This window comes from Chenopodium album, chromosome 5, assembly GCF_948465745.1.
Source record: "Chenopodium album chromosome 5, dcCheAlbu1.1, whole genome shotgun sequence".
NCBI classification, from domain to species: Eukaryota; Viridiplantae; Streptophyta; class Magnoliopsida; order Caryophyllales; family Amaranthaceae; genus Chenopodium; species Chenopodium album.
Window position 1 is genome coordinate 1,736,926 of NC_137838.1, and position 26,329 is coordinate 1,763,254.

General features: G+C 36.8%; 1 protein-coding gene across 3 annotated transcripts; it reads right to left on the bottom strand.

The window, feature by feature from the left end:
- Nucleotides 1-25,512, bottom strand: LOC145631460 (cleavage and polyadenylation specificity factor subunit 1-like). 3 transcript variants are annotated; one of them, XM_081683538.1, is made up of 26 exons: nt 25,063-25,512; nt 24,066-24,212; nt 21,186-21,339; nt 19,686-19,821; nt 19,245-19,390; nt 18,507-18,602; nt 18,314-18,366; nt 17,753-17,884; nt 15,912-15,963; nt 15,648-15,767; nt 15,358-15,492; nt 9,983-10,111; nt 9,656-9,733; nt 8,800-8,940; nt 7,925-8,019; nt 7,053-7,249; nt 6,190-6,968; nt 5,826-5,906; nt 5,673-5,738; nt 5,493-5,570; nt 4,612-4,842; nt 4,352-4,480; nt 4,034-4,207; nt 2,229-2,414; nt 741-1,126; nt 1-602 (listed from the first exon to the last, which is right to left on the bottom strand). In XM_081683538.1, the coding sequence occupies exons 1-26, from the start codon at nt 25,374-25,376 to the stop codon at nt 488-490; spliced, it is 4,350 nt and encodes a 1,449-aa protein (XP_081539664.1). In that variant the 5' UTR covers nt 25,377-25,512; the 3' UTR covers nt 1-487. The 3 variants fall into 3 exon arrangements, with proteins under 3 accessions (XP_081539664.1, XP_081539666.1, XP_081539665.1); XM_081683540.1 differs by lacking the exons at nt 24,066-24,212; nt 25,063-25,512 and having other exon boundaries at nt 21,241-21,334; XM_081683539.1 differs by lacking the exons at nt 24,066-24,212; nt 25,063-25,512 and having other exon boundaries at nt 20,923-21,327.
- Nucleotides 25,513-26,329: the final 817 nt, after the last annotated feature.

Consider the following 26,329-nt stretch of genomic DNA (forward strand, 5'->3'; position numbering starts at 1 on the left):
TTGAAAAAAGCCTAACCATTTACCTTAAGGTATAGTACGGAGTTTCTGTTTTACAATATTTTTTTACACCGAAATTTGAATATGCCAACGAAAGAACAGCAAAAGAAATAAAGATATACGAGAACAAGAAACATTTTACAGAATCAAATTTCACTAAACTAGACAACATGTACAATACAAACAGCCATTTACAGTGATATTGACTCTAGTGACCCAGTTATGACAGGAACTTGGGGGGGGGGGGGGGGGGGGGGACAAAGAGGGTAAAAACAGATAGAAAGAATTTTACAGTACCCTCCCAGCAGTCACTACAGAATCAGCTCTTCTAGGTGTTGGGCTACTTTACTCCGACACCCTGTTGTACGTCTAGTGTCAAGTGTTTTGACATGATACACAATGTCAGACACGACACACCCAGATCTGAGCCAATGCATCATAGGTGTTGGCCTTGTCTTCTTGGCAACCGTATGATTGGAAGTATATGCTCTTATAGAAAGCTTGTTCCTAGAGAAAGGTCGTTAAAATTGGATAAAATTTGTGATCTAGTAGTCCCAATCTGGTGGGCGATTTCTAGTTGTTCTTCTAGCGGTAACATCTCATAACTGCAAGAGAAAAAACATCATGATAATGAGTATCTTTATACTTAGTTTTACTCATTTGATTATATTTGGAAGCAGCAGTAAAATTAGTTTTCAGCAGAAACATGTCGTGTAGCAAGGAAAAGAGTAACAGAAACTCACTGGCAAAGCAGCTCAAAATCAACTATGTTGTCAGGCCCAGGGCGATGTGCCCTACCGCATGACTGGAATTGGCGAAAAGATTTCGGATTTAGCCCAGCAACATGAGGAGCAGCATCAACAAGCTTTCTCTGCAACGATTGCAGCCTCCGAAATGATAGCTCATCAAGTGGTGCAATACAGCCAATGCTTCCATCAAGAGTACCAAATAATAGCGCGTATCTATTAGTTTTATCAGGGCCTGGAGTAGCATTTGGTTTATCAGACGAAGCAGGAAGCATTTGCAATCGCAGGAACTTTGTCACATGGGCACCAATATGAAATTCAGCTCTTGAAAGAAGCTTTTGCCCTTTCCAACTCTCAGACAACTTTGGCGCATAGTAGAAAACCTATTGGCAGAAAATATTAACATATGGGGAAATGTAGCCAGAATCAGATAGAGGAAAACTAGTAAGTCACATGAAAAAATTAGAAAGGTAGTAAAGCTGGTAATGGAAAACCATAGCCACGAGTAATTTCAGCAATCCATTAATCTAGCAGAAATCAGTAATAAACAATTGCTCCAAATATAATCAAATGAGTAGTACTAACTACGGAGTACTAAGATACCGAGTAAAACACAACTAATATAATAAACTGAGTAATTTTAGTTGCGTTTTTCTAATTTCTACTCTGTAATTTTGATCTCTGGGAAAAAGTTTATGCTTAGAACATTGTCAAATAAAATAACAATAAATAAACAAATCACTGTAGCACAGGAAACATGTTCGGACATCAGAGTTGAAAACGTGCCACCGTCTTTCTTTAAACAGCCAATTAATGTTCAGTTAATTCTTTTCCATTTCACCAAATTATTTAAGAGCTACTCTAAATAGATGAAACAACAAAAACAATAATTCTATCAAACCCACATACAACAATTTTAACTTGAACAAGCAACCCAAAACTTATTTTACACAAATAATTGTCTAGGTATATTTTATAACAGCACTATATTAGAGTACTTGTAAATAATAATAATCATCCTACATCATATTATAGTTCTTTAAAAGCAAAAACTTTGAAAAGAAACAAGCCAGATAATCCACCCAGCCCCAGATCAGATGTCTTCCAATACATGTACAGCAAAAGACACATCCCAATCTCCCACTCCAATTTATCAATTGCTTTGCATAAAAAAAAAAGTGTCGAAGAACAAAAGTCTACTATCTGATCATTTTGTTCCTCTTGATAAACTACCTAGAAGGCCATAGACTGTCCTATTCCATCTCTCCTTCCAACCTACCACGGAGCAACATTCTATGAAATTAGTATATTTGCACAAACTAATATAGAATATTTGATTAAAGAGCCATCTGTAGGTTAACTCCTCATAAGTAATCCCATCAAGTTATAGTCCGATGCTGCTACATTCTTCCACTGTTCCATATCTATCTCTATTTCTATTTCAACTACTACATAACTTTTTTAAACCATAGGAAAAATGCTGACCTGAACATTTTTCTGTTCATCTGAAACTACAAGGCTGAGTGTACTCCCATCGATCAGGAATTCGGTTGAAAAACAATCAAGTGACCCAAAATCCTTTGCCAACAAGCTAAGTTGAGAACCTTGTTCCTTCCAGTTAAGAAAATATATGCTCTTATGAATGTCTCCAAGGAGAATGAAATTTTTAACCTGCAACAATCAAGAAAATAATGATTATATTGAAGAAACATTCTTTATATATATATCTCAGTTCTCTATTGCAAAAGGAGTTCAAAAGCAATTAAAAATTTTTAGAAAAATATGATTCACGATATCAAAAAATGGATTAACCATAGTATTGCATTTTATATTTACAAAAATAGAAAAGAAGAAAAGATAAAAGAGAAACTACAAAAATACACTCACTAGAATATCAAGGAATCATCAGATCATCTATAACTCACAAGTTAAATGTCTATCATCAAACATCCAAGTCAGTGCATGAAAGTCTATAACCAACCTTTATCTTCGAATAAGAAAAAATCCTTAAAATTGAAAAAAGGATTTCAGGGAGTGAGACTAGTGGCAGAACAAGATAAAAAAGGGAAGGGAAAATAAACCAAAATATTAAAAATCAAATCATGTATTACCAAAAAAAAAAAAAAAAAAAAAAAAAAATAAAATAAAAAGGACCAGGGAGGTCCAAAAAGACCCACAAGGCAACAAGCTTAAACGCCGATAAGTCCAGAGAAGATACCTGATCCCGAAAAATAATACCATTCCTCCACCATCAAACATAAACAAACGAAAATTTGCAGCTCACCACAATTGAGTCCCAACTACATATTGTCTCTAAAACAGATAAACTTCATATTGGACATTTAATAACCCAGGCAGTATGTGGGGTAACCCAGCTAACCCCAACACGAAAAAGCCTTTGCCATAGACAAGCTATTATGTCACAATGCAATAACTAGTGGTTTCCCATCTTTCCATCACCAAGGAAAGTACACAAACCCTTTTTGAAACTTCAATTATTACATACACTGAGCTTCCTCCAAACTATCAACCTAAACCAATGCTTTCACCCACTTTGCAAGTCTATAAAGGTGGAATCAAAGAAAGATTTCAAGTTACAACTTTTGTGCCAGTGGTTGGAGAAAGAACACGAGTCATGAAACTATATTTTGTATACTGGGATCCACAGAAACCAATTCAATATTGCTCAATAAATCTGAATGCCTTCCATGACTCCTACTCAAAACGATTCCTCCTGAAGTGACAGTTCTAAGAGAAATTAACCATTTGAACAAACCGCCCACCAAAGAAGAGAGAACTCAGAGTGGTGAGTATCAAACCATCTATGGAGCCATTGGAAAAGTACACTAAAATGTTGTGGCCCTTCCCAAGAATCCGCCCATAAGCAATCTGATTTCCATTCACAAAAGAAAAATGAAGACACTGTGAACCAAACTTTCAAGGAATCTAGAAAAGACATTATGTTTTGTTTCATCTGTCAAAACTGTTTGAACCATTTCCATCTGACTTATACCCACATTAACATGGATAATAAACTTAAGCAAGCAGGTTTATAAATGACTAAGCAAACCTTGAAGTATATTCAAAGGTCCATCACAAAAAAGCTCTATTTTACAACATAACTTAAAAACATTTGTGACTTCAAAAATGTAATGGAAAATAAAATGATGCACATTGCACATACCACAAAAATAGATGGCAACCACAAAAGCAATATATAGCACTCATCTAGTGTACAAACAAAAAAGGGGGTCGAGGAGTAGAAACCAGTGCTAAAAGGGAATACATACAATGTTTAAGCTCACAACATGCAGAGGAGCATCAAAGAATGCCACGCCATTCAAGTCTGTACCAGTCCATTTGTGCAAGATAATTTTAGTACCAGCAGCTATCAGCAAATGACCTTGAAGCGAAGCTACAGCAGATATAGCACCCTTCAATTCCTTGGTATACATTTCTGAAACCTAAGAGGAAACCCGGGGAATAAAATCAACTTACAAATAAGTGAGCTGCGACATGCACAGTTTTTGGTAAAGTTTATGCCATAACATAAAACTATATAGCAGAAGTATGAACATCAGTTAGAACTGTAAGATTCAGCAGAATACCAAATTTTGAGGATTATCTGATCGTCCAAGGGCATATAAGAGCACACGCCCTCTTGCTGCCACATCCTCTCCTTGCACATAGGCTGTGCCGATAGCTAAGAGTGTTTCATTCTCTTTAGTGGTTGTGTTCTGCAGAAGACGATAACCACAGAAGAAAGTGAGAGAGAGAGAGAAAACTAACTAACAGCAATCATCAAAGCTGCAGGCAAGAGATCGCATAGATTAGTCCATTAAGTTATATAAATGTGTAGTGAGCTTACTAGCAAGGTAACCATTCTAGCAGTGAGAGCATTTTCTGAACTTTGCATAGGGATAGTAGCTTTTGTTTGCCAGGTTCCACCAGATTTTTCTGGCTCCATTATCCGAATTTCAAATGCATCTATAGTGTAAGTCCTCTGTAGCTCATCAGAACTAAGATTATCATGATCAATCTGATGGCCAGTTTCTTGATCAACTAGAGATGAAAGAATCTGATTTAAGGGCTTCATAACCTGCAAGGGATGACATCATTTAATTTTGCAGCATAGAACCATGTTGCATGATACATTAGAAGCACCTTTCAGATTATAATTCACCTATCAAAGTACATTGAGAAGAAAGCAGTAGAAAATAGGAAGGCAAGAGGCATATTAGTAAAATGCCAGACTTGTTTTCAGCACAAAATAGCACAAGGCAGCATCAAAATACTAAGGCAATGCTACCTATGATAAGCTGCCCACTGAAAACAACTTTTTCACATTGGCGACGTTAAAGATGCGTGTGGGCGGGCTTGTGGGGTGGGGTTATTGTACTATCATTGTACTTATTTTTGCTTACCGTAAGAACACAAGGGACTGTTTTGATTTGAACCTATCAAGATGTTCTAGCTCACTACATCTAGAAGTTATCAATTTATAGTTAATCTGCTGGATTAAAGCATGTGCAATGCAAGGCACTGACTTAACAGACTCGCCAATACTGAAAGCAAAATTAAGTGCAACATACACAAATGCAGGAGAGTATGAACCAAGGATTATCAATAGATTGTTCCTCAATCAGCAAAGTTACAATATGGAAAATTTAAGCTACCGACTCTTCAACCATCAAATTTCCAAATAAAAGCTTTAATACTCATGAAAGAACGAAGGTTACAGGAACTCACAGGAAACGAAACAATAAGTGGGTATAAATTCTTATCAGCAAAGTAGGTGACTTGATGGGGAGTGCCCTTCAATGGAATCTAAAAATAAAAAAAATAAAAAAATAAAAAAAAAAACTCTCAAGTTAGCTCATAGATATAATATATAATTTTGTGCAAAAAAAAAAAAAGGAAAACTGTTACTTTCTGCATGGGCCAGTAATTGTCATAACTCAATCCAGATGGCAGCTGGCAAATTTTAAGCAAACCCTATCACATAGAAGTAAAAAAGTAATATCAGTCAAGTGCCACAAAAGTTAGGATTATCAACTAATGTGCCAAATCTAAGGATATAACCTGTGAGGTCACATATATAAATCCATGATTGCAATTCACATTGTGAAGAACCGTGAATGCGACAATGGACCCATCACAAAGCTGCAACCAAAGAAATGACTTGTGTTAACTATGTTAGACCTTTTTTACAAATACAAGTAACAGCATGAACAATAATCACATGAATTTAAGAGAAACAACCAACAATAGTAACAAGAGATGTCAAAAGCCTTGGGAAAAAAAAAGAGAGAACAGAACTAAAAACCAAATGTTATGTTATAAATGGTTATCAAGTACATATAACCTCCAAAGGCAATATTTCTCATGCAGGTTGGGAAAAGGAAAATGATTGATATGCTATGTATTCAAGCTGCAATAGACCGACCTGTGGGTGAACACGCAAGCGCTCCCTGAAGACCATAAACCAAGCTGGTCTCATCCCGGAAAGAAAAAATCCCTGATGGCCACCAATATTCTTATAAATGGAAATACGAGGCATGGCACCTTCTGCGGACACTTCCTCACGTGTGTGCATATCCAAGGGAATGCGGAGAAACCTCAAATTTCGCAGCCTAGAGGAACTTGTGCTATCATGAGTGATTAAATCTTGTCCTCCTTTTTCATCTTCATTTTTAGCATTTTCTTGAGCCTCAAATAAATACGCATGGTAACAAAGAATTGTTCCATCTGTCAATATTCCAAATAGAAAAGGACGGCTGTGCTGTCCAGACCATCTGTGCATTACTACTTCAGAAACTTTAATGTTCTGCACATTTTCTTTTCTGGCCTGACCTGCCGTATCCTCAGAACTCTTGGAGATCTCGTGAAGTTCTGGCGGTGACTCTTTGACAAAGGAATCAGTAAGATAGGCCTTTCCAGAGATAAATTTTTCCACTGTGAAAACGCAATTAAAACCAGGCACGTCAAATATATCAAGGGTGCCATTATCATAACAAGTGATACAGTAGATATCCCCATCATGTGACACCCCATCTGACCCAACAATGGTCTCACCAACACCAGTTGAAAGCCAAGCATCCGTACTGGCCTTCCGAAGCCATGGCTCAGGACCCCTATCATTATAAAGTGTACAAGCAGAGATTGATTTCTTTAAACCCTCGAATACTGAAGGAACATCAATGGAAACAGTGCAATTGGAAGGATCTGCATATGATTTTGCAAAAAGCCAAGATGAGATATTATGGTGAAACAACAACAGCATACAGGACAACAATATAATTATCATACCTCCAACAAGAAGCTGGACACTATTATCACTCATCTTTAATAATACATAAGGATCAGCAATTGACACTGCTGAAACAGTTATGCCATCAGACCCAGAACCAGATTCAGTGCCGTTAGATCCAAAAGTTAGCTCCTGGGTCATGTATGAACCATCTAGGATTCGGGCACCATGAGCATAGACCTGAATAACACGACGCCTGGAAACAAAACCCAAAAAGCACAAGAAACAACCTCAGTAAAGATTATACGACAACCACCACTCATCAACAAGTGGTTAAAAGAACTGTCCACTTGAGAAGTTTGTGACACAGCAGAACACCCTAAAATAGATGCATTTGAGTATCATAAGTATAAAACTCTTCCAAGTAAAAAAATATGGTTCAACAAGATCATGGACTTGCAGGCTGTAATGGAGTGACTTTCTAGGATTAAAAACTGATTTAATAATGCGAGTAAATAAAGATTAAAGCTTGGAGTTTGATTGATAATGGTTGAAAGGTTACAAAAGATAGGATAATAGCTTAAGGCTATCAATCTTCAAAAGTGAGTTTAGCTCACAACTCTCCAAAATGGCTTTAGCCATGACTCTCTCTAGGTTTCCCTAATCAATTTCTGCCTACCTTCATTCTACTCCTCTCTACCTATTTATACTAAGGACTATAAACCCTAATAAACTAATATAAACTAGAATACCTATACTACCCCTCCAGATTGATCTATTACACAGGCACTGACTAGCAAGCAACAGTCTGTTTGCTCGGAACAAATGCAACAACATAATTTAGAGATATACAGTTCTAAATTGAGGAAATTCTCCTACCTAAGCCTAGGCCATGTTTCAGAGATATAAATGCATTGCTGTAAATAATCACCTTCCAAATAAATTTCCTGCAGCAATTGTACTCCCTTGAACATAATAGTCAACACTTTCAGTAACTTCCCCTAGAAGATCAGCTGTTTCAAGAACCTGAAAAGACATGAAAACACATTATCAAAATAAAATTGGACAAAAAATTGATTAACATACGAAAAAGCTTCAGAATATCAAGATGTAAGCACTTCACAACAACAAAGTATGGAATTCTTAGAATTTGGATAGGATGCAGTAAAGTTTTTCTTTCAACATCTGATACTAGGAAGTTAAGACTTGAATATAACAGGATTAAGATTTGAATAAAAAGAATAAAGTAGTCAACTTCAAAATTGGAATTCTCAAGCTCAGCAGTAAGGTTTCTCTTTTCTTTTCTGTACAAAATTGTTAAGAGGATAGTCGAATATAAGTTCAGGGACAAAAGCTATTGATCCCCACTACCATAAATCGTTTGACCTTGCACAAAGCAGATAGGAGAGCAGCTACTGGGGGCCAGGGGCCAAATACTTCAAAGTATGAACCGAGCCCCCACCCCCCCCCCCCCCCCCCCAAAAAAAAAAAAAAACCAAGGTATGAATTCAGAACTCATAAAGCTGATAAATCAGCCAAATAACATTGCATCTGCATTTTTAGAATAGAAAAGAATTGGGAAACAGGGATTCTCAAGTCAAAAAGAAATTAGAAGCATAACAAGCATAGTGTTATGGCTCCACGAAAGAGCATATGCTTAATTAAAAGCTCTGCTGTAAACTGTCTCTACAGCGGCCAAAATGCTCCCAATTTCGCAAAAAATACTATGAACATAAGAGAGTAAAAGCAAGGAAAATTCAATCTGCTTCAGCAACTTTGATCGACATAAAGTGGATATTTCCTTACCATCGTTCGTGCTTCTAAGCTTATGATCAAATATGCATGATATTCATCCTCCTCTGCTGCTATCTTGGATGCATCAGAATTATGACTGCGAGAACTCTTGTGATAGACGGTCCAAATCCCTTTAACTCCAGGTAATTCGACCTAATAAATAACCAAAGAAAAAAGAAAGTATAAAGCCATTTACTCAGAACATCACATAGCAAAAAGAACATAATGACACTATTCAAAATTTTAAGAAATAATAAAATAAAGTCCATACAGCATGACACAAACATTGAGGTTGTTGAGTGAGCATATTTTAAAGAACCATGGAATTAGACAGCATAACTATCAAAATCCATCCACTCATCCTCCACCCCACCGGGTGCGAAGATTCAAATGTGTACAAGTACTAATAAAAGTGTCATGAATGCATCTTTTGTGTCGTTCAGGTGAAGAAATTAACAGCAAGGACAAGCTGGTGATGAAATTCAAGCATACACATATAACAAACCTCCTAGAGATTTTTTTTTTTTGGTAAATCACAAACCACTTCCAGGCAAGTATCATAGGTTACTGCCTTTACTGCAATTTATGTAAAAGGGGGGAGCACCAACAGATAATAATAAGACGAATAACCTACCAGAAATATCTGGTACTCCGTACTCATATTATAAAAAAAATTGAAGAGCATATCAACAGAATTTACAAGATCGTTATGATAACAAGAAGTCAACAAAAAAGGGAGCGGGGAGGGCATAGCAATCCAAAGTTTCACAATCAAGCACAAACATCTAGTAACATCCCACCCCACCCTGAAAAAGATGACCAGCATAGATAGAAAAGCACAAATACCAATAAATCTACCAGAACACACCTCAGTAATCGTTTCAGGGCGAATTGAACGCTGAATAACACAAAGTGCACCATTTTTCCCATGTCCAGAACAACAAACCTGCATGAAAAACATTATTAAAAGTAGCAAGAAAACCATTGACAAGGGAAATCTGATCAAACGATAACATTGGACATAAATCAACTTTTCCAACAAAACTAGGACTACGCATTTCATGAGAACTTCTGATCTTATTCCCTCCCCCCCCCCCCCCCCCCTCCCCTTCCCCAAAAAAAAAAAAAAAAAAAAAGATCGTGAGATTTATCCCAGAGCCCTTATTCCAGATTAGCTAAGGGCAGCGGAACTGACCATTTCATAGTTACTCTGCTTAGCCATTCCAGTGGCATTTGGGTTTGCATTGATCCTTAACCCATATGAGAAATCCTTCAGGGGACCAATATTTATCAATGAATCCCTCACTGCAAAAGCAAAAGATTTCTGCAAAAAAAATCAAGTGAAGCAAAATCACTAACAGATCATACCAATGCCTTATTTGGCAAAATACTTTCAATTTAAGCCACACTTAATACGTCAAAAAACCCGTACATTAATAAGTCCCACCATTAGCATAAAAAATAAAAAAAAAAGTCCCACCATTCTATAATCTAGGATATATAAGCAATTGTTTACAATTCACATGCATTTTCAAAAGCATTTCTTACGCTTCTTTTCAATACGGGAACTCATATAAGGGTACAATAGCAAATGACCTTTAAGTTCAATGTTCAATTTTAATCTATAACTCTGTCTGCTAGATCCTAAAGACCCTAAGATTAAAAATTAAATCATCATAGTATAGAATAAATATAAACTTCTACAGAGTACACATAAAGTCTATTTAATTGGGCATTTGAGACAAAGCCCATATACCACATCATTGGCATGCTCTTATACAGATGAAATGTTGCACTTTCTGCCTGCCTAAGAAAAGAAGAATATGTTAAGTCATTTTTTACCCCTTTCCTAAGGCTCTTTCTCTTTGGCAATTATCATTAGCCTTCTTTGGGACAACAAGAAGTTCTTGTTGCCTGAAAAAAAAAAAGGACAAAAAAAGGTTGTCTTGCTGAAGCTGTAGCGTGGAATATAGTTCCATAGGCAATTTGGTGATGCAATTGGAAAGAAAACCAACAGATCTGGAAAGTATTGGAGTGAATCTTCCCTTCTCAAGTTTAGAGTCCAATTTTTTAATAGGTGGAGTCAAGTTTTAGTGTGTGAGCATTGCTAAACTTTTCTTGATTTTGTATGTAAAAAGCTTTATGAGAGCTTAAGCTCTTAAGTCCTAACAAAGCTCTCGTTTAATATATGGATACCAACTAGTCCTATATTACAAAACACACCTTACAAAATAGATAAGAATTCAAACTAACTGAAGATAAAAGCTTATATCCAACTAAGTCAAAATTAAGGTATTTAAAGAGCCAAATTTCTAAAACCCAAGGCACCTCACCTCAGACTGGCTGGCATCTATCACCCACATTATCCGGAACCTGGTCAGATATAATGCTTCCAACAACTTCAGGTCTAGGGGCCAGCTAGGTTCAGGAATGTGGATCTGGGGACACACCATACTGCCAGATCCAAGTACTTGACCAGATGGAAACAAACTTAGGGAAAACAATATAGAGATTCACAGCTCTAAATTCTGAGATAATTCTTAATAATTTGTTATATTCTTCGGTATATCTTAAGAAACAAGTATTTGTTATTTTGTAATGCATTAGAACAGAACCATGGAATGCACCTTACAGCACAGGGCTTAATGATCTTATATCACAGCTCTGCACATGTCAGACAAAAAGGAGGAATACAAACAAGAGAAAGATAAAATATAATAGTGCACTAATCGAATGGAGGGTGAAATGACAGACTTTAACACACTGGCTTCAAATTAATTGATCTTTTCCTTCATAGGAAACAGGATATTCACTACAGAAATATGTCCATTGACCTTTTCCCTCTCCCCTAACCAAAAAAAAAAAAAAAAAAACCCAAAGTATGCCTTACACAGTGTTTGGATGGAAACTTAGAAAGGAAAGGGAGTGAAGAGGAAGGGAGGGAAGAAATAAAGTAAAAAGGGGTGGACACAGAAGCAGGGAAAAGGAGGTGAGATAAAGAACAAGGTCGGATATAGAAGCAAAAGAAAGAGGAGAGCAGGAGAGGCAGAACTTTTGTGACTGGAAGTTACCATTTTCAATCTCTCCAATATAGGAGAGATTAATTTTTAATATTAAAGGACAGAATATTCTTCCATTCCCCTACCCTCCTTTTCCCTCACCCTCTAATGTACTATCCCAGACAATGGAACATCCCTTGCTCCTCTCTTCTTTTCTCCTCAAACCCTTCAACCCAAACACACTGTTAAAGAAAAAAAACAGGGGGAAAAAAAACACAAATTTAAAACAGGGTTGCTAGGTCGTCGCCCAGAAGCGACGCGCCACATTGCCCGAGTGTGGTGTCAAATGAGCAAGGGCGTGCCATTGGGGCGTTCCCTACTGAGCGACGCGCTGCACTTCCCAGACCCGGGTGCAGTGATAAGTATGTAAGGGTTGCTAGGTCGTCGCCCAGAAGCGACGCGCCATATTGCCCAATTGTGGTGTCAAATAATCAAGGGCTTGGAGTTGGGATCAGGAGGGAGCGTGGGAGAAAAGAATTTAGTTTGCGGATTGGTTCTTGGAATGTGGGGTCTCTTACGGGAAAATCAGCAGAATTGGTATAAGTAATGAAAAGACGACGCGTGAACATCATGTGCCTCCAAGAGACAAGATGGACAGGAGAAGGAGCTCGAGGCTTGGTTTTGGGGTATAAGGTATGGTATGTTGGGCAAGAAACGAGCCACAGAACAAGGAATGGTGGAGCTAGGAACGGAGTTGGTGTGGTTCTCGATGAGAGGTTGGCAAAAGAGGTGATCGAGGTCTATCGGAAGAACGATAGGTTGATAAGGCTGAAGTTGCTATGTGGCAAGGAGATTGTGAATGTTATCAGTGCTTATGCTCCCCAAGTGGGTTTAGATGCAGAAGAGAAACGACAATTTTGGGAGGACCTAGACGAGGTGGTGCAGGGTGTCCACCACTCAGAGAAGTTATATATTGGAGGGGATCTAAATGGGCACGTTGGGGCGAGCCGAGATGGCTATGAGAGTGTCCATGGAGGCTTTGGGTATGGGCAGAGGGACGCCGGTGGTGAAGCTATTATGGATTTTGCCCAATCATATGATTTAATTTTGGCTAATACTTGGTTTAAGAAGAGGGATTCACACTTGATAACTTTTCGGAATGGAGCAAATGCAACTCAAATAGACTTCCTGCTCACAAGGAGCATAGATAGACAAAGTTGCATAAACTGTAAGGTTATCCCAGGGGAGAGTGTGGTCACCCAACACCGGCTATTGGTAATGACTATTCGTCTGAAAGAGAAGGCGAAGAAAAAAGTTAGACAAGAAGAACCAAGGATAAGATGGTGGACCCTAAGGGATGCAAAAGCTAAGGTTTTTACAGAAAAGGTAATTGAAGAAGCGGATTGGGATGGAGAGGTGGATCCGGACAAGACTTGGTTACGAATGAAGAACTGTTTCCTAAGAGTGGCCAAAGAGGTCTTAGGGGAAGTAAGGGGAAGAACTTCGGTACAGAGAGATACTTCGTGGTGGAATGAAGAGGTGAAAGCAGTAATTAAGCAAAAAAGGGAATGCTATCAAGCCTTAGGAAAATGTAGGAGTGATGAAACCTTTGCAGCGTATAAGGAGGCTAAGAGTAAGGCAAAGGCAGCTGTTCGCCAAGCAAAAGAAAAGGCATATCAGGAGGTTTATGAAAAGCTTGATTCCAAGGAGGGAGAAAGGATCATTTATAAGATGGCAAAGAGAAGACAAGAGGCAAGGAAGGATATTGGCATGGTGAAGTGTGTCAAAGATAAGAACCAAATGGTCCTAGTGCAAGAGGAGGGCATCAAGGACAGGTGGAAGGGGTACTTCGATGAATTATTTAATGGAAGTAATGGAGTTGTGATAGGAGATACCTCTATGAGTGATGAAGAAATCAACATGGAGTATGTGCGAAGGATTAGGAGAGTAGAGGTGGAGATTGCACTGAGGAAGATGAAACCTAAGAAGGCGGTTGGCCCTGATGGGGTACCGATAGAGGTGTGGAGGTGTTTGGGTAAGATTGGTATTGATTGGTTAACAAACCTTTTCAACAAGATATGGACGGCTACAAGGATCCCACAAGATTGGAGGAAGAGCACCTTGGTCCCGGTTTATAAAAACAAAGGAGACGCTCAAGATTGTTCTAACTATCGAGGAATTAAGCTTATGAGCCATACTATGAAGTTGTGGGAAAGGGTGATTGAACAAAGGTTGAGGGCATGCACAAGCATTTCAGATAACCAATTTGGTTTTATGCCTGGGAGATCTACTATGGAGGCAATCCATTTGATAAGACAAATGATGGAGTTTTATAGGGTAAAGAAGAAAGATCTTCATATGGTCTTTATTGATTTAGAGAAGGCATATGACAAGGTGCCAAGAGAGATACTTTGGTGGGCAATGTTGAAGAAAGGTATCCCACGAAGGTATGTAGACCTAGTTAAGGATATGTATCGGGAAGTGTCAACAAATGTGAGGACATGCGGAGGGTTGACAAAAGATTTCCCTATTACAATCGGATTGCATCAAGGGTCTGCATTAAGCCCTTTTCTTTTTGCAACGGTTCTAGATGAATTAACTAGACCAATTCAAGATGAGGTTCCATGGTGTATGCTGTTCGCAGATGATATCGTTTTGGTGGATGAGACTAAGGATGGGGTTAATGTCAAGTTGGAGCAATGGAGGCAAAGGTTGGAATCTAGAGGGTTTAAGCTAAGTCGGAGTAAGACTGAATATTTGGTATGTCGTTTTGGCACTCAGAGGGGGACAAGCAATGAAGTGGTGAGTTTGGATGGAAAGGATTTGACCATGAGTGAATGTTTTAAGTACCTAGGGTCGATCATCCAGAAGAATGGTGACATTGATCAAGACGTGACCCACAGGATTAAGTCAGGGTGGCTTAAATGGAGAGCGGCCACGGGAGTGTTATGCGACCGCAGCATTCCCTTAAAGTTGAAGGGAAAATTCTACAGGACTGCCATAAGACCAGTGTTGCTCTATGGTACAGAATGTTGGGCTTCTAAGAAAGAGCATATTAAAAAGATGGAGGTTACGGAAATGCGCATGTTAAGGTGGATGTGTGGAAACACTTTAAGAGATAGAATCAGAAATGAGGTTATTCGCAAGAAAGTAGGTGTGGCGGGCATTGTAGATAAATTAAGGGAAAATCGTCTGCGTTGGTTTGGACATGTAAGACGGAGACCCGAGGGTGCACCGGTGCGAAGAGTGGAAGAGTGGGACCATGGAGGGATTAAACGAGGAAGAGGGAGACCAAAGATGACTTGGTTGGAAGGAGTGAGGAAGGATATGAAGTGCATGGATTTACGTGAGGATGAAGTTTTGGATCGTAAGGGATGGAGGAGAAAGATTTATGTTGATGACTACACGGAATAATCAAATTTGGTTCATGTTAGCCGACCCCACTTTTGGGATTAAGGCTTTGATTGATTGATTGATTGATTGATTAAAACGGGAAGAGGATGTACAGGCTAGGGAACAATTTTTCAAAGATCAGTGTTCCATAATGCATTATACTAATAGAAGGACAGACCTGAGCTGAGTCTGCTTTATTAGGAGTCGAGCCATATAAAGAAAGCTCCTCACCACCAACCATGTCTTGCAACGCATCAGATGATGATCGCCGTAGGCGTTTCATTGATGGGGCATCACCTTCAATATCCCCAACCTGGCAAACAGAGAGCGCAACAGGGTCTTAGAATTAATAAATGCATAGAAGCAAAAATGAAAAAATCGAAAGGAATAAAGAGAGGATAAGAGATACAATTAGATTCATGCAGTAACAAAAGTTAAGTGAGGAAATATTAGGAGTATATAAAGCACCTCTTCCTTCACAGAAGATGCAGAGGCTGTAGGAGCAGTTCCAAAAGTATATTGCACAAGCAAGCTATCTCCCAGGCGGCTACCCAGAAAGAACAAAGAGTTTCCTACTGTCGTAATATCCTATAAGAAATTAAGAATAGCCAAATTGCATCTATAAAATCCATGAAATTATGGGAAAAAAATGGCAAAGAAAAATAATGATGAAAACAATAATTACATAAACTAATGAAGGTGAAACTAGACAAATTGATAAATACAACTAACCGAAGTAAGAACAGAAGCTCTGGACTTCACTAGGTCAAGCCTCTGCACAACCCTACACATCAAGGATAGGAATGATAACAATAAGAATGGAGCATATAATCAAAATTACCCAAATATGAGTAGCATATAGGAATTTTCACCAGAAAACTGATCATATACCAAAATAGATTTTCATAAATTTCCTAACCTAAATGCCAACTACTTAGCAGGACAATCAACATACCACAAAAATTGTAAAAGACACAGCCCAAACTGCTCATACTCTTTGTAGTTAACTTCTTCGTTTTCTAGAAGGTGTGAAAGATCAAAATCCTAGTCTTAAAGTCAATGATATAATAAAAACCTTGGGGAGATCAAGTGAATAAGACATCCCCCTTCCAACAATATGTTAAAGAGTTTCATATTCATCCACCAAAATCTTGACGCAACTGAGTCCAATTAGCGTCACAACCAGAACTTTGGCCCATCATACCTCCATTTGGCACTGATCCAGTGCCCCTAACCAATTCCAAAAATTTGGGTGCGCTACATGAAACTTGAAAACAGGAGTGCAACTCCGCCATGCCTCTACACTTATCATCAGTCAAATTAAAGTATCTTCTGTTGTATGCAGCAATATTTATCGGTTCAGCACAGCTGGGCAACTCGGTTTACTACAAGCTTTGGTAGACATAACCAACACCTCATTCAAGCATTAAAATTTGTGATAATCCTTCAAATGGGATAAAAAAAGCTTCAACAACAATCATCTTCCTCACCACAAATATACAACACCTTAAAACAAGCAGGCTTACTTGATTACGGTACTCCAATTACATAAAAGGGGGAAAAAAACTTTTCAAAAACTAGATAGTTAAATTCCCCATGGCATTAATACTTGCACCACCGAATGACAGTCCAACATTTTAAAACTAGATATTTAAATAATAGTCATCCCCAAAATTTCATTTAACATTTCATGATCCGTACTCCAATTAACATCAATCAACTACGAGTTCATTAAAAGAAAATACATACTTTCTCCGTTTTTTAATACTTGCAACACTACCCTGAAATGGAAATGTAACAATACTCGCAACACACTATAATTAGAAAGCTTTTTTTGTTAAAAGTTGTACTATTACCCTTAGTAAAGCTCATGGCCCATTTGTCAAAAAAAAAAAAGCTCATGGCTCACTACATTATACTTCTAACAATCTCTCACCTCCCCCCCCCCCCATTTTAAGTGTATTAAATCATGCGATGCCCACTTTTTTTAAATACCGTGAAAAAGTGTGTTGAATTATTCAAAAACAGAGGAAGCATTTACTTATAACAAGGTAAAATTTATAAATGGAACCAAAGCAGTATAAACACGTACAAAAGGAGTACAGTCAACAATATATGCTCGTAAGCTATCAGGTAAAATTTTTCTAACAGAACCATACTCCATACTTTAAGGGTCCAACCTCTCTCCGTCCTTTTTCATACCATTTTATCTCAGCAAAGCCACTAAGGATGAATAACATGGAGGAGGGAGGGGGGGGGGGGGGGGGGGGGACAAAACCAAAACAAAGAAGAGTTACTCTTTGGAAACATGCGCCAAAAATTTGCTAGCTATAAGATAAAATGTATATTGTGAAAATGAATTAAAACATCCAACTCAGCAACTAAAGGTGAAACAGAAATACCATATAAGATAAAATGCATATTGTGAAAATGAATTAAAATTTTGCATCAACAATATTTAATGGAATATCAATTAAACTACAAATGCATTACTGTGACTTAGTATCTCCAAGTGTTTGGAATCAAATAACTATCAAGCACTTACAGAATAAAAAAGAGATAAGAACACCTACCTTCCATCATAAACAAGTGTCAGCAAAAGTAGTTCACCAGTTTTAGTTGACAGCATAGCAACGTCATTAGCTAACCAAGCTGCATGGGCAGTATCAAGCTCCACAGTGAAACTTGATCTTGGCATCTCTTGGCTGATAGGAATGATGTGTAGGAAACACACCAAAAAAGTGCACAACAGTGAGAAAAATATAGCATAAACACCAAATTTAGCCTTAATGATCTCCATCATCCAACAGGCATAAGTAATTAAGTCATACTGCTTAATATCTTAGAGAAACAGGAAGCACTACTTTAGTATCCTTTACGTTTTAAATTTTGCCCTACAACATAATAGTTTCTATGTTCACAGGTACTATATTAAACCCGGAAAAAGTGAGAAGTCTGAGAACATTTTAAAGTAAACCGACGTAGTAAAAGGAGAAAAAACATGATGTACAGATTAATAGTATGCCACTAGCCTAGTAAAAGAGGTACTTGTGAAATTATTGGGGTATAAGCATTCCGCATTTGAGCATTAGTAATGGAGATAAGGTAACATTAGAGAAGAAAACAAAAGTTACCTGCCATCAGCTGAAACTGCAAATGTGTTCACAGCCAAGGCACATGACATTGACTACCAAACAAAAGAAGATTTACAATCATTAATACACCATAATATAAATTTAGAAAAGATTGCTGAAATACAACAAATGAAACATAAACCATAACTATGAAACAGCAATGAGATTAATGTGTGCAAGCAAAACGTATTACCTGGCTGTGATAATAAACGGCATTAGAGGAGATTACAAGAACACCACCGATCGGAGAAGGAACTGCAAGCAGCTTGTAAGCATCATGTGGCAGGTTCTGTTGTCAGATGCATGAAAAGACATGATCTGAGTATGCCAAGACAAATATAAAGCTAGAAGCCTAGAACTACTACACAGCATGATACAATGTTCAACTTAGATGCATCCTCAAATCTTATCTGAAATGTGTGAATATATACATCATTCAAAGACCTATTCACATTGTCACCAAAAAAAAAAAAAAAAAAAAAAAAAAAAGAGACCTCTTCCAAATAAAAAGCAAAGTTCAATAAATTTTGTCACATCAAGTGTCACAAACCACCAATCAATACATATTGTTATACCAAGACTATAAACAAAAGGCAGAGTTCAACACATACTGTCATATCAAGACTAATATTACAGTACACTTTTAGGAGTTATAACCTCTAAGCCTGGGCAAAAAGTTTCAGTAGCGCTCATTAGAATAAAAATAACTCTCTTGTGAGAAGCAATTGTCTTATTGGAGGATCAGATATGTGGGCATCGGAAGCTATTGATCAACCGTAAACCCTTTTTTCTATTGATGGGCCATCTGTAATCCCAAAGCCTTAACTTTTAAATAAGCAACTCCAACCCATTATTCCTATTTAGTAATTTTAAACAGGGCAACTAAGCCAGTTTGACCTAATAAAGTCATTTCATCCAGCTGAAAACTTACCATAGCTGACCATATAAGGGGATGTTGCTTCATTGTTGTATTGATACTAAGCGCTGAAAGCATGCAAGTGTGGTGCTTCCATGAGATCCTTCCTGCCCAAGTAAGCTCTCGTTCATGAAGTATTACCAGCACAGGTTCAATGTATCCTGAAAACCAATCCATGTACATTGAAAATACTTCACCAGAAGTAGAGCTGAAAAGCACTATACTTAAACACACAAGAACATGTGCCAGACCAGCATACATTTACATATTCATAAATGCTAACATTGCTAAGCCTAATCACAGCAATTACATGAAATTATAATTTTATCACATCCGTTGATTTTTTAAAATCGGTGGGACAATGCAAAGTTGCAAACAAACAAACGGACAAGGCTATTTAGTAAATAAAGACAAAATTCATAGAAATGGTAGAATATAGTTTTCACTGAACCTCACCATGAACGAATACAAAATCTTTAACATGCTTGATATCCAAATCCCTTAGATTAATAATGTAGGATGATTCAACTCGAGCGGAAGCCGCACCTCCAACACCAGAATTCTCATCATCCCCAACCAAACCAGTACCAGCCTGTACCACCATAGGATATAGTACAATTACACAATATACTGAACAGCAAATAGAATGACATGAACCAATAGTTTAAAAAACAAAAATCCCAATCAAACATTATAAACATCTATGGTTGAAACTACTGGATCAAGCTAACCTTGTCAACTGTCCTAATGACATAAAAGCTTCTCATGTAACTCACTACTGTATTTCTGTTAATGAGCTCTAAGACATACACAGAGGCAGACGGAATCTATGTCAAAGATTTTTCCCATAAAGAATACCCGTTTTGTTGCATAACAGGCTGCCAGCCAGCCACAAAACATATAAGCGAAATTTAAAAGCCTACACTTTGATTATCTTTCTTCTTTTTCACTCTGCAAATTCTACGGAATTACAAAAGAAAGCATTTAATCCGACAGATTTCCTCCTAGGCCATACAGCATAATTCACCCAAAGGGCTGGAGATACTCAAAAACCTAGATAGGACAATTTTAATTCACAACATCTTCTCCCCTTTCATCTCAAGCAAAGAAGCAAAAGACAAACAAATGGATCTCAGTCTCTCCAATCTTATTACAAAAGATATATGTTAGAAGAAAGGCTGACCTCAGATTTCCAGCCTATAACTGAACTGAGTTTATCTAATGTCTTCCATTTATATTTTCCAGGTCACACGAAAACTTTTACTCATCCCTTAATAAACTGAGGTCATTGGCCACCAAAAGAAATAAAATCTAATTCACAGACAACATATCAGCAGGGGTTAATATTTACTTCATGCAGCTTATAAAGGTAATATGACCAGTCAAAGTCATGCTTTGGCTTCTCACCACATATTCCCAGCAACCTTAATAACCAATACTTTGACTTTACTATCCTGTCTCTATTGCCTCAGCAATCATAAATTAACAGGAAAATAAAAAACCAGAATTGATAATGTTAAGAACAACAATATATGCAACAGAATTATAGGTCAAGTGATATTAATATTCCACTCTTAAAGAATTATGGGTTATAAGAGTGTGAGGTAAAAAAAAATCATGCAAAGGCTAACTGCAATCGATTCCAGATTAGCTCTTATGTAATTCAAAATTGTATCATAAGTGGGAAAATCACCTAAGTCCTTCATTGTGCAATTATACGTTTTGATACCAAAAGAAAATACAAAAGCCTCAGCTTCTGCCAGGGACCGCCTTGAGAATAGCATCTTCTTCATTTTATGTAGTTAGAAGATTGAGTTTTCAAACAGGTGAAAAAGAAAAGAAAAGTAATAAAAATCTTCTGTTAAAAAATAAAAAAGCTACTTTATTAAATAAATAAATAATAAAAAATAAAAAAGGTGGAAAGCAAGCATGGATGGTGACAGATGAAAAAGAGACCTGAACAGTCTTAAGTATTATCATTTGCAGATCATAAACAAGAACTCCACCGCACCTGCCTTGAGGATCAACTTTTACCAAAGGGCCTCTAGCAAAGGATTCTCTTCCCCTCTTCAGATGAAACCAATCTGGACCTTCAAAACAATGCAATGAGCTGAAGACAAATTGCACAACATCAGACACTATAGATTGAGAGAATGGGAGTTCAATAAACAGTGAAAAGATGACGAGAATATTAATAATAAAATAAGGATCTTTGGACAAGCCATGAGCATACTCTGAAACCATCTAAAAGTCGCAAACAATGTGAGGGCACTCAAAAATCAAATATCCATGGTAGCTTTAAATTATGATTGGATTACATAAAATCAAGAAGAAAGGAAGTCTTCTCAAGACAACCACAGATTTTATTTTATTTTTTATTTTGTTGCTTTTTCTGAACAGATAATAGTTGGGATGTACTAGGACAACATAGACTACCCATCAAAATATTGGTAATAGTTTTTCTTTACAACAGTAATATTTACATCAGTAAGATATTAAAACCAACAGGCACAACAAGTCCCTGAAATAATTTTAATAAAGAAATTCCATGAATCTTAGTCTAGATCAGGTATAGGGTTAATATTCCTTGAGCACAACATATTTATGGAAACAAGGTAAGGCAGGGAAGTAGACCTGTTCAACGGGCCGGGCCGGGCCGGTCAGGGCTTTATATGAAATGGGCCGGGTTGGGCCGGGCTAAGACTGCTCCAAAATGGGCTGAACTAGTCCATGGGCCATAAAGCCCGGCCCATTTAAAAATGTATAAACAAGGTACAACCACCAGAAAGTAAACACAATATAATTAAGAGAATTATAAAGGGCCTTTAAGGGGCCTTATAAAGGGCCTTAGCCAACAAGTTAAAAGTAGATAACTGAGTAATGTTCTTAACACTAATTTGTTACAATAATAAATAATTAAGCATAGTTAATCCCAAATGAAAATATCGGGTAAGCCTACAATAGTGAATTAAGAGTTTAGTGATTAACCCAAAATACTTTGATGCTCAAAATAAATCCTAATCAAAATCATATTCTTCTTCATAAAATCTACATGATAGAGAACATTAATCTTAAGTTTAGATATTTAGACTGTATCGGAGAGTATTTCAGAGCTAAAAACAGAGGAAAAGCAGCAATTTGAATAGAAACAATTTACAGTAAAACATTATAAAACCCAGAAATTTCCCACAAAAAAAAAAACAACAAAAAAGCTAATAACAACAAAGGAAAGATTGAAACTTTATGGTAAAAGACAGAAGGAAAAACAGCAATGAGTGCAGAATTCTTATTAGGGATTTGAGGTTTGTTCGACATGGTCAAACAAGGTCAACAATCAAAATTTCTGCAAATCAAAGAAAGATAATACTTCAATTTCATGAGATTCAATCAATACAACTCATATCATCATCAAAAACCTAATAAAATTTCAAAGACTAACAAAGAGCATAAAATCGAAGGAATTACAAATCAATCAACATCAATAACAAGACATTTTAGGCATCAATTGCAATTTTATTAAATCAATCGAATCGAAATTTTAAAATTTTTAAAAAAAAAAAATTGCGCAATGTAGATTAAACTGATAAAAATTGAAGAATTGTGGAGAGATAAACCTGGGATAATTGCTCAGATTAGAGTGGAATTTTGTTGGAATTCGGGAGTAAAATTTAGTATGAAGTGTTATGCTCGAATTTTAGGGTTTATATTTTGGGTATATTTTGGGGATTTATATTTTAGTGAGGAGAGAGAATTAGAAGATAGGTTTTCAGAGTCAGAAATTTCAAGAAATTGACGAACTGCTAATGAACTGCCTTACACAATGGCTGACCCTTTTAGGGCCCTTTTTAAAACCTTACCCAACCTTTAAAAGTCCATTACTTGATGCCCCTTTAAAAGTCCAGCCCGTTTATTTAATGGACGGGCTCAGCCCTTTTAATTTAGGGTTGGGTCAGGGCTTTTAGTGGGGGCCCGTCCATGTGTACAGGTCTACAGGGAAGCACCCTCACATTTGGGAAGAATCTTGAGCAATGAAATACCCTCTTTCAAACATATTTACTGATCGTCATTACCTTGCTCATACATATCAGCATTTTATTATAGTTATTTCTATGGTTTAAAATGGTTATTAGGTCTACTGAAAACTCAATCTTTGCAGGGAAACCTTCTGAATAGGAACTTGAAGAACATTGATTTTGTTTAGAATCCTTGAGAAGATCAAAGGGTTTGCCTGGGAGGTATCTCCTATAATAAACACTTTACACAGATTTTCCCCAGTTTTTATGTATTTGGCAATCAAAATTCCGGGAAATTTACAAGGTCTTTTTTTCAAGCATGTTCAGACAACAACTATGATAATTTAATGGTCGGAGACCAAATGAACCCTTTCAGCTGATTTACGTTATGAGATGCACAAGTAGAAACAGCAAACTATATCATTCTGGGTTGCCAGTTGTCTACATCTCATTGGCATAAACTCTTTGAGCCTTGAGGTTATCAGAAAGCAGAGTTCAGTAAGGCTGGGGTTTTGATGCACCTAAAAACTCCTATTGAGGATCAATATATAAGCCTACAATTCTATTTTCTATATGCCCATTCAAGAGCGAATCCATATCACAATATACATGAAACCTATATGTTTAAGCATAAGACGTGGTTACATATTGATGTAAATGATAATGCCGAGCTATTAAAGTAAAACAACAAACAAAGTAAAAATTAAAATGTAAGTAATTAGTTTAAGAACATGGATATGGAAGCTAACTAGCCAAACATAATTTATTTGAAAGTAACAGAATTTAAAATGTCTCCATTTCATAGTGAATTCATCATTCTTACCTGGCACGAAGACTGTGAGTTGAGTCATCAAACTCCAAGACAGATATCTTTGCATCCCGGAATGTTAATATGATTGAATCTCTCTTTTTTGAACTGTCACTTCCACCAACTGAAAGGACAGCCATGGATTCAATGTTACCATGCAACCTGGCATACCCCCAATGAGCATATTATGCATTCAGAACTACACAAACAAGCAAATAAAAATAGTAACCCTACATTAAAGAAATAAAGAGTCTATGACTTAAATCATAAACTCTTTCCCCCTTTTCTAAATTCCAATAATCATGTTGCCAAAATATCATTCCAATTTACCTAAAATTTCTAATTATTCTAACCCTAATGGTTAATATTGTAGGCTATATCACCTATTTTCGCAAATTTCAGCTTCAAATTGATTTCAAATGGTCGAAAGCCTAAATTTTCCACCAAACCCCCCTCCCCCTTGTCTAAAGTCTATTAGTCCAATTGCCAATATATAATTCCAGTTTACACCTAAAATTTCTAACTATTCTCACCCAAATGATTAATAATGTAAGCATGATTTCCTAATTTCAGCTTCAATTCAAGTGCAAATGGTCAAACAAGCAGCCTACATTTCACACAAAGACCCCCTTTTCTAAAGTCTAATTATTCCAATTGCCAAAATATCATTCCAATATAACAAATTACTTTAAACATTCTAATCCTAAAAGTTAAAATTGTACAAATTCAGCTTCAATTTAAGATCAAAAGCTCAAACAAACCTACATTTTCCTGCCAACACCCCATTTCCTTTCTATACTATAATCCGTCCAATAGCCAAATTTATATTCAATTTCACCGAAAAATTCTAACAATTTTAACCCTAATGATCAATATAATACGCATTATCGCCTATTTGCTCAAATTGAACTCCAATTGAAGCTCAAAATCAACTACATTTTCCACCAACACCCCAATAAACCAACCTAAACTTCAATAACAGAAAACAAGAAGAGAGTAAAAGTTAAAAAACCTATAATGGCAAACAAGCTCCAAAGAAGCACCAGACACACCGGCCATGACGCCACCGCGCTTGGCATCGGAAGCAGCATTGTTTTCCTGAACCCGAACGACGTAAACCTCGAGAACATTAGCGGCGGAAACGATAAGATTAGGGATAGGACCAATGCCCTGACTACGGCGAGGCCAGTCGGAGTCGAGGTCGTCGGAAGGAATTGGAGGGATGAATTGAGGGGTGGAGTCGGAGATTGAGTGGGTTAGATAGCCGGCAACGCAGTTTTCGATGCCGGTTGGCCAGTGCATCATCTTGTATGCTGCGTAACTCATTGTTGTTGATCAGTAGATAGAGAAAGGAGGGGAGAGTGTGGGAGGAGAGAGAAAGAGCAGAGTGAGTGAGTGAGGGAGGTGTTTTAGGGTTTTGGAGAGTTGAGGGGAGATTGCAAATTTGCAAATGTTGTGTGCCTAGCATTGCCACCGATGGGGAGAAAAATGCCCATGGGTAATTTTTGGGGTTTAATAATAAAAAAATAACTCCCCATCAATGGTCTAAATTAAAAATGCCCATGGGCAAATTAATTTTTTATCAAAGTTTGGGCAAAATTAAAAAACTGACCAAGAAGAAGTGGGCCCCACGTGCATAGCTGCATTTAATTTTTTTTTTGCTAAGCATACCTGCGTTATGAGGAAGCGTATGCTTTGCTTCACCTCAAAACGCTGCGTTTTGAGGGTAGGAAAAGCAAAAAAAAATTATTTTGGCAGCCTTGACAGGCGCGTCAGCACACCCAATCAGGCGCTAACACGCGTCCTGTCAGGTGAGTTGGACCAATCAGGAAATTCCTGATAATTGCAACGGTAACAATTTTGTAACGGGTATTTTGTGCTTATAAAATTAAAAAAAAAAAAAAATTACCAACGGCTAGAAAAAAAAATTCTCTACAAATAGAGACCCATTTTGCCTATAATTTCATATTTCCAAAATTCACATAAATTTGTTGTATTTACATTTTCTCTCAATTTCTCCCTCATAATTAGTCATCCTTTTAATATTAGTATTAATATTATTATTATTATTTTATTTTTATTTTTTTATTATTATTATTATTATTATTATTATTATTATTATTATTATTAAAATAAATATTATTATTATTATTATTATTATAATTATAATTATTATAATTATTATAATTATTATTATTATTATTGGAAGTATAATTATTATTGTTATTATTTTAGCTTATTAATATTATTATTGTTGTTCGTTATTATTTTTGTTATTA

What these genes read in the sequence shown, in the direction of transcription:
- LOC145631460 (XM_081683538.1), bottom strand. Translation starts at nt 25,376, where the DNA reads ATGAGTTACGCAGCATACAAGATGATGCACTGGCCAACCGGCATCGAA. An exon ending in AGCAGAGTAACTATGAAATG is followed by an intron (nt 9,734 to 9,982) that starts GTCAGTTCCGCT and finishes TTTTTCATGCAG; the next exon opens with GTTTGTTGTTCTGGACATGG. An exon ending in GCAGGAAATTTATTTGGAAG is followed by an intron (nt 7,250 to 7,924) that starts GTGATTATTTAC and finishes TTTTGTTTCCAG; the next exon opens with GCGTCGTGTTATTCAGGTCT.